This window comes from Peromyscus maniculatus, chromosome 20, assembly GCF_049852395.1.
Source record: "Peromyscus maniculatus bairdii isolate BWxNUB_F1_BW_parent chromosome 20, HU_Pman_BW_mat_3.1, whole genome shotgun sequence".
In the NCBI taxonomy this organism is placed as follows: Eukaryota; Metazoa; Chordata; class Mammalia; order Rodentia; family Cricetidae; genus Peromyscus; species Peromyscus maniculatus.
Genome location: NC_134871.1, coordinates 66,152,312 through 66,166,797, shown reverse-complemented (window position 1 = coordinate 66,166,797; position 14,486 = coordinate 66,152,312). Strand labels below are relative to the sequence as shown.

Here is a 14,486-nt window from a genome sequence, read left to right as displayed (position 1 = left end):
TATTCCAGTCATTCATACTCAGAGATGTCAAATGTTACAAATGACAGTTCAGTTTAGAGTGCGGCCAGTCTCAGTGACTCCACCCACCAAAGGAAGAGACCCCTTGGGAGGAACAAAGACTCCTTTCACAGGGGTCCCCCAAGACCATCTGAAAACACAAATATTTACATTATGATTCATAACAGTAGCAAAATTACAGTTATGAAGTAGCAATGAAAATAATTTTTATGGTTGGGGGTCCCCTTAGCATGAGGGACTATGATAAAGGGTCACAGCATTAGGAAGGTTGAGAACCACTGCTCTGTTTGTTTCCAGAAGCTCACATCTACTTGTGTTGGCCTCTTGTTGAGAGAGAAGTTTATCAGTAACATTGAGGATTCCCACAGTAGGTGCCCAGGAAAGGCTGGGGAGAAGGGCATGGAGTAAAAAGGTTTAGCACTAGAGACACCCACACAGAGACAGAGGGCCGAAACCAGGAGGCTACTTCTTCCTAGATGCTGAGATCTGTGCCCTGGAATGTGCCAGGAATGCCTGGAATCAAAATGCTGAATATGATGCTTTTATTCAAAGCCCTATTACTATTATTATTCTTTTTGCCAAAAAAACAAAAATATAGCGCTATGAAATGATACATCTTGTTTTCATATGGATATGTAGGCATATTGTTAAAGTCCCAAACTATGCTTAAAGCAATATGTACAAGTAATTGATATTTTTAATAATAATAACTATTCATAATTATATTAATAAAATAGTAATTGATATTTTTCTTTTTAAAAAGGGTATCTTGGCTACACTAGTGGATTTTCCTTGAGCTGCATGGTTTTTTTCCTAATAGTGGTAAGTTCTGATTGAAGCAATTCCTGTGGTTTTGATGTTGTTCAAAGTGCTGTAATAGTTATTCATGATTTGGTCTTAATACAATCTCTGTTGATTGCATTTCTCAATACCAGGTTATCTACAAGAAATTTCAAATTCCGTGCATGAATGTAGAACAAAACTCAACAATAAGTGCCAATGTAACTGACATGTGTACGCCAAAATACGTTACCTTCAACTCAAAGGTAAGTTTAAAAATAAACATGAGCATTTTTCTTAAGGGCAATATTTCTTGTGCTTGTTGTAATCACCTGTTGGGATATATTCATCTTCAAGAGAAGACACAACACTGTTCCTCTGTATTTTACAATCCATTCATACACCTTCGAGAAACACACAGCATTATTGCCCTGTGGCTCTACTAGATGAACCTTTGTGGGAAAGCTCCTTTCATTTGGGGACCAAAACCCCCCTAATAACCTCGTCATCCCAGGGTCCTGGGGGAACAGGCTGAATATGACAGCCCAGGAATACGACTGCTGCATCATTTTTGTCGTAAGAATGTCTCTCCTGAATGTCTTCTTTTTCCCTTCGAATAGACGGTGTACGCTCTGCCCACCATTGCGTTTGCGTTTGTCTGCCACCCATCTGTCCTGCCGATCTACAGCGAACTCAAAGAGTAAGATCCGTTACGTTTTCATGCCTCGTCCTTTATTGCCCACCTCCTACTAATGGCCAAGTTCTGTGTGAGAGAGTAGACAGGGATTCCTCACCTGGTGTTGACGTTTGCTGCATTCTTGAGCAAGCTCTGTGTTAAGGAAACTCTGAAATCTGCAATATTTTTAGCTATAAATAAGAAAGCAACAAGCCATGTAGCCTTAGTGTGTGTGTGTGTGTGTGTGTGTGTGTGTGTGTGTGTGTGTGTTTGTGTGTGGTTGTATTGGGCACCACACTTGCACACACTCAGGTTCTGTCATGGTCCCCACCTTATTCCCTTGAGACAGAATCTAACTAAGTTGGCAGCCAGCAAGTACCACCTTCCACCCTCCCACCCCACCCCACCCTCCACCCCCACCCCCAAGCACTGGGTTCCAGGCAGACTCCCACCCCATCCCACCCTCCACCCCCCACCCCCAAGCACTGGGGTTACAGGCAGGCACGCTCTGTTAGGCCAGCTTTTCACTTGGTGTCTGGGAACCTGAGTTCAAGCCCTTCTGCTTACACAGCAGGTCCTCTTAGCCACCAAGTCACCTCCCCGGCACCCCCGATTCCCAAACGTGGGCTTTTTAGCTAGTTTTTTTTCTCTAAACACCGTGTTATTTAGGAGTTCAAGTATCTGCACTGAGTTTTGTTTACTCGGGGTTGTTTTGTAAGTGAATTCGTTGTTTTTACGTCAGGATCTTACTTATCAGGAAGCCCAAGCTACCCTCAAGCTCACAATCCCCCTGTCTCAGCGTCCCCGGTAGTACACTACCACACTGTCTTCCTGTGGCCTTATCTTCTTCGTTGTCTCAGAGAGGGCTAAAGGCCTGCTTCTGAATTCCTTCAGTGTTCCCCTTTCAGCCCACCAGATCCACTCTACGTAAAGATTGTCACCCCTGTAGTCTCAAGTTCAGAAGAACGGCGTAATATGCTGCCCGTTCCCATTTTGATGTGTCCCTTAGCACATGGCACTGAGTTTCCTGTTCAGTCTTTATCTTTCCTATTTAACTGACACACGGCTAAATTCTAAGTGCCTGCATCTATGAACACACCTTGTTCTTCCCCATGGCCCTAAACTTAGAGAATTTAAGTATATCTTTGTGTGTGTGTATGTGTGTGTGTGTGTGTGTGTGTGTGTGTATGTGTGTGTGTGTGTGTGTGTGTATGTGTGTGTGTGTGTGTGTGTGTGTGTGTGTGTGTGTGTGGTTGAGGATCAGTATTTAGTTTATGACTCTCCCAGTGTTCCTGTTCTCCAGACTCCCCATGACACCTCAGCTATCCGCCAGCCTAACCGGATGCTGTGACTGGCACACAGCCACACACGTTGTAGAGTTGCTGTGTGAGCGGGCCAGCTTGAAGGGTCATGAAGCCTGACCTGAGGGCCAGAGCCTGCCACCCTCTGAGCCGAGACCTCTTGACTCCTCGGAGGGAAGCAAAGCCCAGGTGTGTCCCTGAGGCTGAACAGACCTGGGGTCAGGTTCTACCTCTGGGACTGGGAGAAGAACACTTGAGTCTGTCTGTACATGGTACAGAAATTTTTCTGCAGCATGGGAAATCAAATATTTTTTTAAAAATTCCACCCTCCGGGTAAGAAGTGGCTATTTTTTAAAAAGCACCTGGAAGGGTACTCCTGAGTTACCCAGGGCTAGAAGCTTGCAAGCACCCATTTGTTATTAAAGAACTATCTAAAAACGACATCACTGTAGGGGTCAGCTGAGCTCTCAGGGAATATACCAGCCTGAGAGGAAGGAACTTCAGCTGGTCTCTGGCTCAGGTTGAACTCTGACACTTTGAATCAGCAATATATATATATACATATATATATATATATACATATATATATATATATATGTATATATATATATATTTTTTTTTTAAATTCCTCGGTCTTTGTTTTTAGTCGATCACAGAAAAAAATGCAGATGGTCTCCAATATTTCCTTCTTCGCCATGTTTGTGATGTACTTCCTGACCGCCATCTTTGGGTACTTGACATTTTATGGTAAGTGACTTCTCCTGGTGAGTGCCTATCTGTATTTAAAAATAACAGGTAAAAACCAATACTGAAGTCACTTCACATTGAAGCCAAAGGGTACAACAAAACATTTCCTGTTTTGTTTCATGGTGTTTTTTTATTTCCTCATAGCAGAGGGCAATGGCTCCTTCCATATTCATTCAGGCTGCACAATAGAATAATCACTGAGAAATAATATATTTTCTTCTGGAGCTTTTTCTTCTTCCGAGAAATTGTATTTCAGAAGCATGCCATCTTAGGAAAATTTTAAACGCCATCAGAGAAGGCTTTCCTACTTGACACTGAAAATTGGGTCGGATTCCATTAATAGAAGAGAGAGAGAAAAGCCGAAAGTGAGAAAAAAAGCCGAGCCCACACTCATGACACTCAGCGTTAATTAAAAATAAAGCAGCTAATTGTTCCCTGGGACTTGGTGCCCCACAGCGAAGGACAGCAATGACTTAGCAGTGAACGCTGAGAAAGAAAGTGTGTTCCGTCTGTGCTGCTGACCCCGTCGGGGCAGTGGTGGCCTTTCCTGCCCCGGCGTCTCACGCGATGACCCTTCCGTGAGTGCCGTGGTGTGAGAGCTATGGAAGCTGACTTTACCGTCTTTTCTATTAAATGCTTCGTTCGGACTCCCCACCAGCACCATAAAAATAACAAAATCTAAACACATTTACAGATGAATTCAGCTTAGAAGAAAGGTTATTGATTTCATAAGCACTGGAGGATGGTACCTGCCAGAGGTGTACGTAACCACTGCCTTTCGTTTTAGTAGAAATGCTGTTAGGAGGAGGTCTCTCACGTCACAGGGCTGGTGGGTGAGGGGAGAGAGGAGCCCCGATAGTCAGCCTGAGTTACCTTGTTCCGTTAGGAGTCCTCTTTGTATATTCATTTTGTCACCTGTAATAGGACAGGGGGTCCTTTTGTACGATTGGGGGGGGGGTGACGGCTCAGCTGTTGATGATAGTTACGTGTTTCGAGTAAAGAAAATGAAATCTAAAGAGATTTTCACTATAGCCTCCAGTCCTGTTTCAGACATGGACAGAGACTGGTTCCAGTCTGAATTCCTTGCCCACAACCTTGAGAACAGGTGTAGGGCGGAGCCCTGGAGGGGGAGAATCGCGAGGGGGCAGGCACTTGTCAAGAGAGTGAGCGTTTGCCACCGCAGGATCAACAGCCTTTGAAATACCACTTCTCACAGTTGGGAGTTGAGGAGGATCCAAGGAGCCCGGGCACTAAAGACGGTTTTGTGAGAGCCATGAACATGAAGGGGAAGGATTCGCTCCCTAGGGTGGTTGAGTGGCTTTTACCCTCTGATGCTTGGCCCCTCGAAAGCTGAGTTACAGGGAGCGAGAGGGAAGGAGAGGTGTTTGTGTGGCCCATCGTTCCTGCAGGGAGATGGGCAGTCTTTGGTGTGAGCTCCCAGTGTGGAAAATCAGGTAGGAAGGGCTTTAGGCTTCCCGTGTGTGTGTGTATGTGTGTGTGTGTGTGTGTGTGTATGTATGTGTGTGTGTGTGTGTGAACACAAATGAGGCCTTCCACACTGGGCAGCTTTTTCTAGTGGTGACTTCAGACCCCTTCTAGCTAACAGTGCATGTGCAGTAACCGTCTCTCACTTGAATTTTTAGATTGTTGTAATAGACGCTTCCAAGCCTTGCCCCCCATTGCTCTTTACCGAGGCCTGGCTGCTTAGGGGAGCTGTCGTGGTTAAGCAATGTTCGAGTTGCCTTTAAAAGCCCTCCGACACCCCTTCGTTTCAGAAAAGGTGCAGTCAGACCTCCTTCACAAGTACGACATTCACAAGGGCGACATTCTCATCCTGACCGTGCGGCTGGCTGTCATCGTGGCCGTCATCCTCACCGTGCCCGTCTTATTCTTCACGGTAAGTAAAGGGCCTCGGGGTAACAGAAATGCTGGCCTCTGGACTTCCTTTCTGACTCCAGGATCCAGTTTCCGGAGAAGGCCCGCCATAGGTGGCCTTTCTGGTCATCGACACTTGGCTCAGCCCAAGTCTCTACCTCATAGGCAGCGAGTGGGATCTATACATTAGCGTGGAGGGGCTGGATCCGCATTCTCACCTTCCTCCTTTTACAAGAGTATCAGTAGAGTGGTTGCCTCTCTGTCTCACCTCACTGCAGAGACTACCCAGGTGGATATTAGCCCACCCAAAAGGAAAGCTTACTGGGTCATACAGGAGGAGCCTCACAGTTGGAGTCAAGCCCCCCCAATACCTTCAGACTGTTACGCCAGCTCTAAGTTTGCTGAGCGTTAAGAAAACTCTTGACAGTCAAAATTCCACGCACCAGTAAACAGTTCAGCTCTTCCGCTGAGAGCGGAGGGTCGGCAACCATCTGGAGCCCCTGGGGTTTCTGCTTTCCCTGCAGGTTCGCTCATCATTATTTGAACTGGCCAAGAAGACTAAGTTCAACTTGTGCCGCCACATCTTGGTGACCGTCGTCCTCTTGGTGATTATCAACTTGTTGGTCATCTTCATTCCCTCCATGAAGGATATATTTGGAGTCGTAGGTACGGTGGTATGGTTGCTTTACGGCATACAGGAGCTGTTAATGGTTAAAGCTTCGAAATAACAGCCCTGAACGATTGTTTCCTTAATTTATAGGAGTAACGTCTGCTAATATGCTCATCTTCATTCTCCCGTCATCACTTTATCTAAAAATCACAAACCAGGACGGAGATAAAGGCACTCAAAGAATCTGGGTATGTATGTCTCTTGCCAGCCACTCTAATATTTCTGCTTAGTCTCCCAGCTAGACTTGCAGGTAAACGGTCCCCTCACGTTGCCCACAGTTGCGTCGAAGGGAGTGTCAACCCCTTAGATTTCCCCTGGGGAGAGCCAGAGCCGTAAATCTGGACTCTTTCCATCCTCACAGTAGCTTTTCCAGTGTGGCTCTGAGTGGGCCTTTGCCTGTCTGTGTTCTTACCCTGGGCACAGCTAGCTGAGGAATGGATGTTTGCACCCCTGCGTCTCTGGAGAGTAGTGCCTTGTCTTTAGCCAGACTGGAAGTGCACAAGGACTCAGAAGATTTTGATGCTATCTACCGTTCCCAGACGGCTTCTTACCACATGCCTCCCTTGCACAGCTCAGGGCACAGGCAATGCGATACATACAAAGTGTCGGGAGTTAGCACAGAGGGTCTTTTCATGTTCTGACGGGTGCTTCGGAGCAAGCAGATGTGGATTCAGAACTGCCTTTTTGTGTTGGGATCGTTGTTTGTGGATCTGGTGACATTCAAGGACACCTTGAGGGTGGCGTGATTGGACAGCGCGGGGAACAGGGGTAAAAGGGCTCCGTCCTGTCTGGAGTATCTTTTTGCTTGGCCTTGGAGAAGGCTTCTCAGCTGCCTCCCAGATACGCAGGCCCTGCAGTCCCCAACGTCACCCTCGTCTAGGGACCCAGAGGAGAGGCAAACAAGAGTCTGTTCACTGTGCACTTTGCAGAGGGGTCATTAACGCTGGTAGAACCCCAGTTCCCCAAGAGAATTATCCTCAAAGCCATGAGTCCCAAATCCTCTAGCCCTATGCAGAGAGTCCTCACAGCACAGTGAAACCCACTCAGACGGAAGCTACAAAAAGCGGAGTCCTGTTGTCCTCGAGTTCTCTAGGTTCTCCAGTCCTGCTTCCAAAGTAAAACCGGGTCTCCTAAAGTGTGCTGGATGGAAGCTCTGTTTGGGTAGGAAGAGCAGGGTGTTAGACCCACTAGCCCCCCCACTTACCATCCTTTCCTTAGCTCTGTCTCCCCTCCAGTTTTCAGGCCAGCCCCTGTCCCTCCACCCCACCCCGGCAAAGTTTACCATCAAGGCCAAGCTATGTGTAAGCTAAAAAAACCCTGGGTGCATCTGATCCCCTTGTGACCTTCATCAACCTTTCAAGTAACTTAGTTTTGCCCTGTTCCCCGATACAATGAGATCAAGTCAACATGTGATACACTCTTACAAACAGAAACACTTGCTTCTCAGTAACATTGCCGGTTGGTAGGTAATGGCCAACAAAACGGCCTAGATATATTTCCATGGCTGGCTTGGAACTCCTATATAGACCAGGCTAGCCTGGAACTCGCAGAGACCTGCCTGCCCCTGCCTCCCGAGTGCTGAGACTAAAGGCGTGTATCGCCACACCCGGCTCATTAGGTTGTAATCTTTTTAGAGAGGAAGTCATAAGGAGACTCAGTCATTTGTAGCGTGGACACACCCGAGGTGACCCAGAAGACAAAGTGTAAAGTGTAGAGGACCAGGGCTCCTTGCTCTTCGCCCATCCTTGCCTGACCACATTCACCCAGTTTTAGAAGAAAGTCTTCAAAGTTCAGCCACCCAGTTGTAATGAACCCCCCAAAACCCCGGGGCACAAAGGCGGTTTCTACTCTTCCTCCAGGTACACATGGAAAAGGTGGGCTACGCCGGAAATAACCCATGTTTTGTCGCTACAGGCGGCCCTTTTCTTGGCCCTGGGGGTCCTGTTCTCCTTGATCAGCATCCCGCTGGTCATCTACGACTGGGCTTGCTCATCTGGCAGTGACGAAGGCCACTGAGACCAGCCAGCCGGGGAAAGCCAGCACCTGCTCCCTCCCGTCTCTTCACCACCCATCAGCAATCCTTCGCCCTTTCTTTTGCAAGTTTACGGACAGAGAGGCACACAGCAACAGCCGGGTTGTGACACGGAGACCCGCTTCCAGCGTGACTGTGGCCTCCCGGGATGTCCACGTAGGGACGGTGGATTTTATCTTTTGCAGATTTCATGCCGTCGCCAATATTTCCCTCTACTTACTGTGTTTTGTGGCTTCTGCTTTAGTCTCTTAGAACTTTGAAAACACGATCATCAGGTGTATTCATTTGTTAGACACCAAGGTTCTGAAATCGTTTTCCTACTGATGTTCCTGCTCACGCTATCTGTATCTTTTTAGAAGAGAAAATAATCTTGAATTGTATATATTTATTTTGCTTTACAGAAAAAAAAAAGGTTTCAGGAAAAAAAAAAAAGGTTTCATAAATCCTCTGCCTATTTTGGTTAACATAGCACACAGGGGTAATCCTTCGAGAGACACTTGAGTGCCATTGCTGCATCTGAGCATGCCCAATATTTGAGGCGGCTCTGATCACCCAACATGGGCTGTCCTGGACCTGCTGGTACTCCATCCTGCTCCCACAGGGAGCTATTCCCTGGGAGTGTCTGTGGCTGGGAAGGGGTGGGCACGGCACTTGTGGGAAGATATTAAAATGCACATTTGGGAGAGCTCGCAAATGAAGCTTTGTCGTACCCCCCCCCACTTGGCATCTGGTGTCACAGTTACTCTAGGCTGAGTCACCTGCGTGGGGTCCCATGGCCCCCCTAGTGATGAATGAGACTGCCCAAAATGCCTAAGGAAATACTCCCGATGCAGACAGCCTCCGTCTACACCCATATTATTGAAGGGGGAGATGATTTGTTGGTTTATACGCCCAGCAGCATTTAGTCATGTCCACCAGCTTTTTGCAACAGAGAATAATGTGTACCTAAGGATGACCAAGGGTAGGTAGGTCATCCTCTTTTATATTGGGTACTTTACTTTAGGGGAGTCTTTAAAAGACGTGTTTTATATCTATAAATCTAGGTTACTACAAATAACAGGATTTTTGTACCTTAAATAAGCCTCATTTCTATTCTCCATTAACTCTCCATCCCATCTTGAAAGTAAACCTTCTGAGACAGTCTTTGCGGAGAGCTTCTGAAGTCACTGTGTCCTCTCTTGTCCCTGCTGGGGAAGACAAGCAGCTCTTCTCCATCTGTGTTTCTTCCGTGTATCCTGTCACTGCCTCTTCTATGTGACCCACGCGGGAGGGCAGGGTGGCCTGTGCTCTCTCCCTGGCCCCTCCCAAGGGGAGCAGAGAGAAACGACTGGAAACGACAGGAGCTTTGGACGTGGCAGCGAGGGCACCCAGAGCGGCATGTCCTGCTGGTGAGCACACCCGTGGCTGCCCATAGCTTAGCTGCGGTGGGAAATGCATGTGCTCTGTGACCACTGTCTGCAGACAGGGCTTGTACTGCAGCCAGATGTATTCTGGTTGAGTTCTCAGATTAAAATATATATATATACTGAGCACAGATTTCTTACCTGGAGACAGGTAGGATCGGACACAGAGAGTTGGCAGAGAACCCAGACACTCATCTGTAGACACTGTTCCTACTGACTGAAATCCCCCAGGGTCTTTGGGAAGGCATCTTCTGAGAGTTACACCCAGAGATGTCCCTTCATATACTGAAGTCCCACAGGTAAGGTAGGCATCCAAGTGCCTGCCACCATCCTCTTGGGGAAGAAGGAAAAGCTACTTCCTACATTGCGTCATCACCTTGGTCTAGTGTTTCAGAGTTCTGTCCACATCGAGTTCGGGCAACTGGACACAGAGGCCTAGACAGGAAAAGGGCAAACCCCACAGCGGCCTCTGCCCTTTGTGGAAATGCTTTCCATGTCACAGAGAATGATGGATGATTCGCCAACCTATGTAGCTTGTTTGGCCCTGTTTAAAAAAAATACATTGATTCAGTTTGCCTACTATCCTGCCCTCTGATTTCCTCATTCTGTAACCATTTCATTCATTTTACATTCACGAAGTGAATTCAAAAACCGTCATTAACTCCGGGATGTGTTGTGATTTGGGATCTCTGGATTTTATGTGTTGGTAAAAACTAATGTATTATTTACAGTATATTTATTTGCAGGAAGCACATTGTTGTTGATGTCTGATACGTGGTTTTTCTGTTTTTGGTTTTTTAAGCTCCTTTATACGTATACCTGAGTTTGTTTGAATGTTATAGACCTCACTGTCGTTTGTTAGCCACAGACTAATCCCATGGTGTCTGTGGTATTCCCTGTATACACCTCTTACCCTTGCTCAGAATAATGAACTGGTAGCCAAAACATACCTGTATCACAGATGTTAGGTAGAATTCAACAGCGCGGTCAAACGCAGTAGACGTTTTCCTGCTAAATGAGTAGACTCGGGAGTAGCAGGCCTTCGCCACGGGAAGCAGTGCTATCCTTTGGCACCCAGGATCTCCACACTGCTGACCAGGGCCAGTTCCACCCTTTGGGTGAAGAACTGGCTAGTGTCACACAGACTACTGTAGATTCCTAGCTTAGTGTTGCTGGTTAGACGTAGTTAGCAGGGTGTGTGCAGAAAGAACACCCATCTTTTAGGCGCGGACAGGCAGTCCCCAGGTCACGGGGAGCACATATCCCAAAGCTTTGTCACCTGGAATGGATTTCCTGTAACTGGGCTCTATGTGAAGATGAGGCCCCCAGAGCCGCTGGGAAAGACTGCCAGACCCAGAGTCGAGTCGAAATGGAATAGTATGACAGGACTGCAGAAGAGCCAAGTCCCCAGAGAGAATGGAGGTGGGGTTTGGGGGTGGGGGGGGTGGGGAAGAATCCAAGTCACCCAGAGAAAGCCACAGCCTGTTGCTGTGGAACCCAGACTGTTCGTCTCTACCACAGAGTCTGCTGGATGCGGGGTTTGGGGCTCTGCCACAGTGGCCTGAAGCCTGGGCTCCTGAAATGCTAGAGGAACTAAGTTCAAAACCCTGCTGGTGGGGTGGTGTTGGAGGAGGAAGAGGGATTCCTTGGCTACCACCTTTTGTTTGCTCCGAAACTGTCAAGCTTGGCCTGGCTGCTTCCAGTTCTGTGACAGCCTTTCGCTCCTGGAGTTCACCCCCCTCCTTCTCGGCCACTGACGTCATAGCTTCTCCCAGGTGCCAGCTTTGAGACCAGCACACGGCGCTTTTAATGTCTTCGGTTTCATCCATGGTTTAACTGCTCAGTGATCAGATGGAAGGTACAAAGGGGGTCTCCGTCCACTGTCTGGTGTATGTATGGACCATATTGAGAAGCATAAAGCACTGTGGGAGTGGGCGGCAGACGACCAGGGTCTGTGGTGAGATGCTCCGGCGTTTCAGAGGATACCTCCAACAGTTACGCCAAGAATTCTGGAGTTGCACTCAGGCCCCCAAGCTGGTGTTTCTCAAATTGTGGCCCCCAGGCCAGCAGCGTGAACCTCACGACAGACTCATCAGAATGCAGATCCCCAGCGCTGCCAGAATCCCACAGACAAAGCCACCTGTCCTCCGCAAGTCTCAGGTCTAGACTCCAGGTGACACCTGTGGCATAAAGTTTGGGGACCACTCTCCAGTCAGTCAGCCCTCGGAAGGCAGTTCCTGGGGTGAGGAATCAAAGCCAGGACCCAGAAAAGGTATAAAAGGCCTCCAGCCAGTGTCTCTGCAAATGCAGGAAACATCTTGGGGGGGGGCGTGGAGCGTGGAGCGGCATACCTGTGTCCCCCTCCTACCGGAAATGCAATGCCAGGGCCATGAGTAAAACTCAGGGTGCCTGCACTTGAGGGAAAACGGCCTAAGGCACTCACATTTTCTCACAGCTGTGAAGACATCAAATTGAGGCTTCACAAAATTTAAGTAAATTAAAATGCCTCTTTGTAAATGCTACCGTAAGAGCACTGTTGAGTTTTCAGGAGTCCGTTCCCCAAGAGGACTGTGTTCGTGGTTGGGTAGAGAGCTGGCCTGCTAGGTACAGTGCCCTGGGGAAGTTCAGTCCTGATATTGTAAAATATAAACTATCAATACAATGAGAATTCTAGTGAAAGGTCCGCACTGCTGAGGGAGCTTCAGGGGGCTGTGAGGGGAGGGCAGAGCCCAGCCCATCTCCGCGGAGCACGGTGTGAGGTGGCATTGTTAACTGGAGTAGGGCAGAGGTGGGTGGTATGGTCTTAGGCGGGGTGTATGCCTTGGAGCAACGCCTCCATTGACCCATTGTTTAGAAAGGAGATAGGGCTTTAAGAATGGCATCCTGTTCCGGGGGACATCCGGGCACCTGGAAAGAGAAGTCACCTAGCAATATTAATCAGTGGATTCCTCTCAGGAGGGCAGATCTGAGAATTCCTTCTGCAACAGAACACATTCCTTTAAAATGCAATGGACTGTGGATAGTAATAAAAAGACTTTGGGTTCAAACTGGGGTTGTGGGTAATGACCGAAAATAATGCTAAGTCTAAAGAGGCGGGTTCTTGAACAATAATGCAAAGTTCGCATGGATGTAGATGTCTTTCCCGGGGTTTCCCTGGGGAAGAACCGTAAAGCACTGGGCCTATCTGTACACAGGCTTGAATCTATGCATTTGAGGCTCACTGGAGGACTCCTTCATTTGTATGTAAATATGTTGTAAATACATAGGAGGCTGTATATTTTTGCAGTTGTTGATCCGCACAGAAATAGAGGTCTCTAGTACCTGCATATAAGAAATACACATTCTCATAGATGTTAGTGGTTTTGTTTGGGAATTAGAAGAATTTTACCTTCTCTCCCATAGTTCTGTCAATGTAAACCTGGAGCCTAAAACCTTAACTAATTGTTTGGAGAACGAAGTGCTGAGAAATGGCTGCTTTGATCTCTTCTGCTGGTGTTACGATCTGTTATTTAGATGACACAAATAAGAATGATTTAGAAGAAAACCATGGTCGTATAGCAACAGACATGCCCCCAAATGAGAAGGTGTTTCTTTGTGACGTTCTTTCATGGTTAACATGGATGCCACTGCATAGAATGTAAGAAAACCGAAGTTAGAGAGGGTTTGTTTTGTTTTGTTTTCCAAAATGGAATTATCTTTTCCCAAACTTTGGGATCCTTGAGGGGAGGGCTGAATATTCTTATGAGCACAGATTTGAAGGAAAACATCCTGTTATTTAAGCTTTCGAAGGTCTTGCATGTTTGCCTTTTAATGTCGATGCCAACATAGACTGTCGTGTCTGTCCCCACCACCACCACCACCACCACCACGTGAATCTTAACCATTGGTACGTAATACAGTCTCTAGAGTCCAGTGTGTTCTAGACTCCCTCTGACTCAGTACATGTAGCACACCACTGTTTTATTAATGGAAAAAACTTGTAAATGATTTGGGGTGGGCATCCAAAGTGAGTCACACGTCACAAAACTTTGCTGTTCACTGTCCATCGTATGAAGTTGGGTTGTTCTTTTCTTTTTTTTTTTCAGGGTGTGGTATAAATAAGAAAGTGTAAGAAATTATGTCCTATAAATGCAGTGTTAACATAGTTTTCAAACATTAAAATGTGAATTAAAAGTACTTGTGAGTCTTGTGTGGTGCTCCAGGAAGCAGTGTAGAGACAGCAGTTGTAGTGGGCTGGTGAGTTACTGGAGGAGCTTTGTTCACATGCCGTGATTTTAGACCACGGAAGTTTCTCTTCAATACCCAGACTTCAGCTGGGCCTGATGGTTACATGCCTGTACTCCAGCAACTTGGGAAGCAGAGACAAGAGGATGGAAAGTGGGCTGTCCTGGGCTATTACAGCAAGGTACATTCTTTAAAAAAAAAAATTTTTTGTTTTGTTTTTGATGGTATCATCCAGTCTGGCATATGCACATTTCTCCATTCTTCGGAATCAGAGTAGGTTGTACATAGTGTTTCCAGTGTCTGTCCTGTTACAGTAGGGGCTCTGTTCACGTTACAGCCTCCATAAGATAGGGAATCCTGTCAACACATTTCTTTCCATTGCTTGTTCTTGTGACCTTAAGAAGGTTTTGATGGACAAGGTCAGGGTGAGATACACAAATTCTTCACGTGACTAGTCACTGTAAGGATAACCTGGGCTTTTTTTTCCCCCTGTGACTGGATATGAGGCTGGCCATGTCTCTCCCTGTCCTGTTGATGACAATACCCCATCCTTCAGAGCCACAATGGTAGAAATAGGAACACAGGTGTCCAAGTTAGGTAGCCCAACCTAGCTTCATTAGGAATAAGGCTAATACCATTAAACTTATATGTCTTTTGTGTCTACTGTGTGTGTGTCTGTGTGTGTCTGTGTGTGTGTGTCAGTATGTGTCTTTGAGACAGTGCATCTCTCTACAAAGAGTACTGGCTGTCCTAGAACTTA

General features: G+C 47.0%; 1 protein-coding gene across 7 annotated transcripts in view; it reads left to right on the top strand.

The window, feature by feature from the left end:
* Positions 1-13,678, top strand: part of Slc38a1 (solute carrier family 38 member 1) — a 66,240-nt gene extending 52,562 nt beyond the window's left edge. For all 7 annotated transcript variants that reach the window (XM_076556670.1, XM_076556668.1, XM_015993206.3 and 4 more), the window contains 8 exons: positions 782-840; positions 954-1,064; positions 1,419-1,498; positions 3,422-3,522; positions 5,298-5,419; positions 5,922-6,063; positions 6,158-6,255; positions 7,982-13,678. In XM_076556670.1, the coding sequence (XP_076412785.1) occupies positions 782-840; positions 954-1,064; positions 1,419-1,498; positions 3,422-3,522; positions 5,298-5,419; positions 5,922-6,063; positions 6,158-6,255; positions 7,982-8,083 (815 nt within the window). In that variant the 3' untranslated portion in view covers positions 8,084-13,678. The remainder of the gene's footprint in view (positions 1-781; positions 841-953; positions 1,065-1,418; positions 1,499-3,421; positions 3,523-5,297; positions 5,420-5,921; positions 6,064-6,157; positions 6,256-7,981) is intronic.
* Positions 13,679-14,486: the final 808 nt, after the last annotated feature.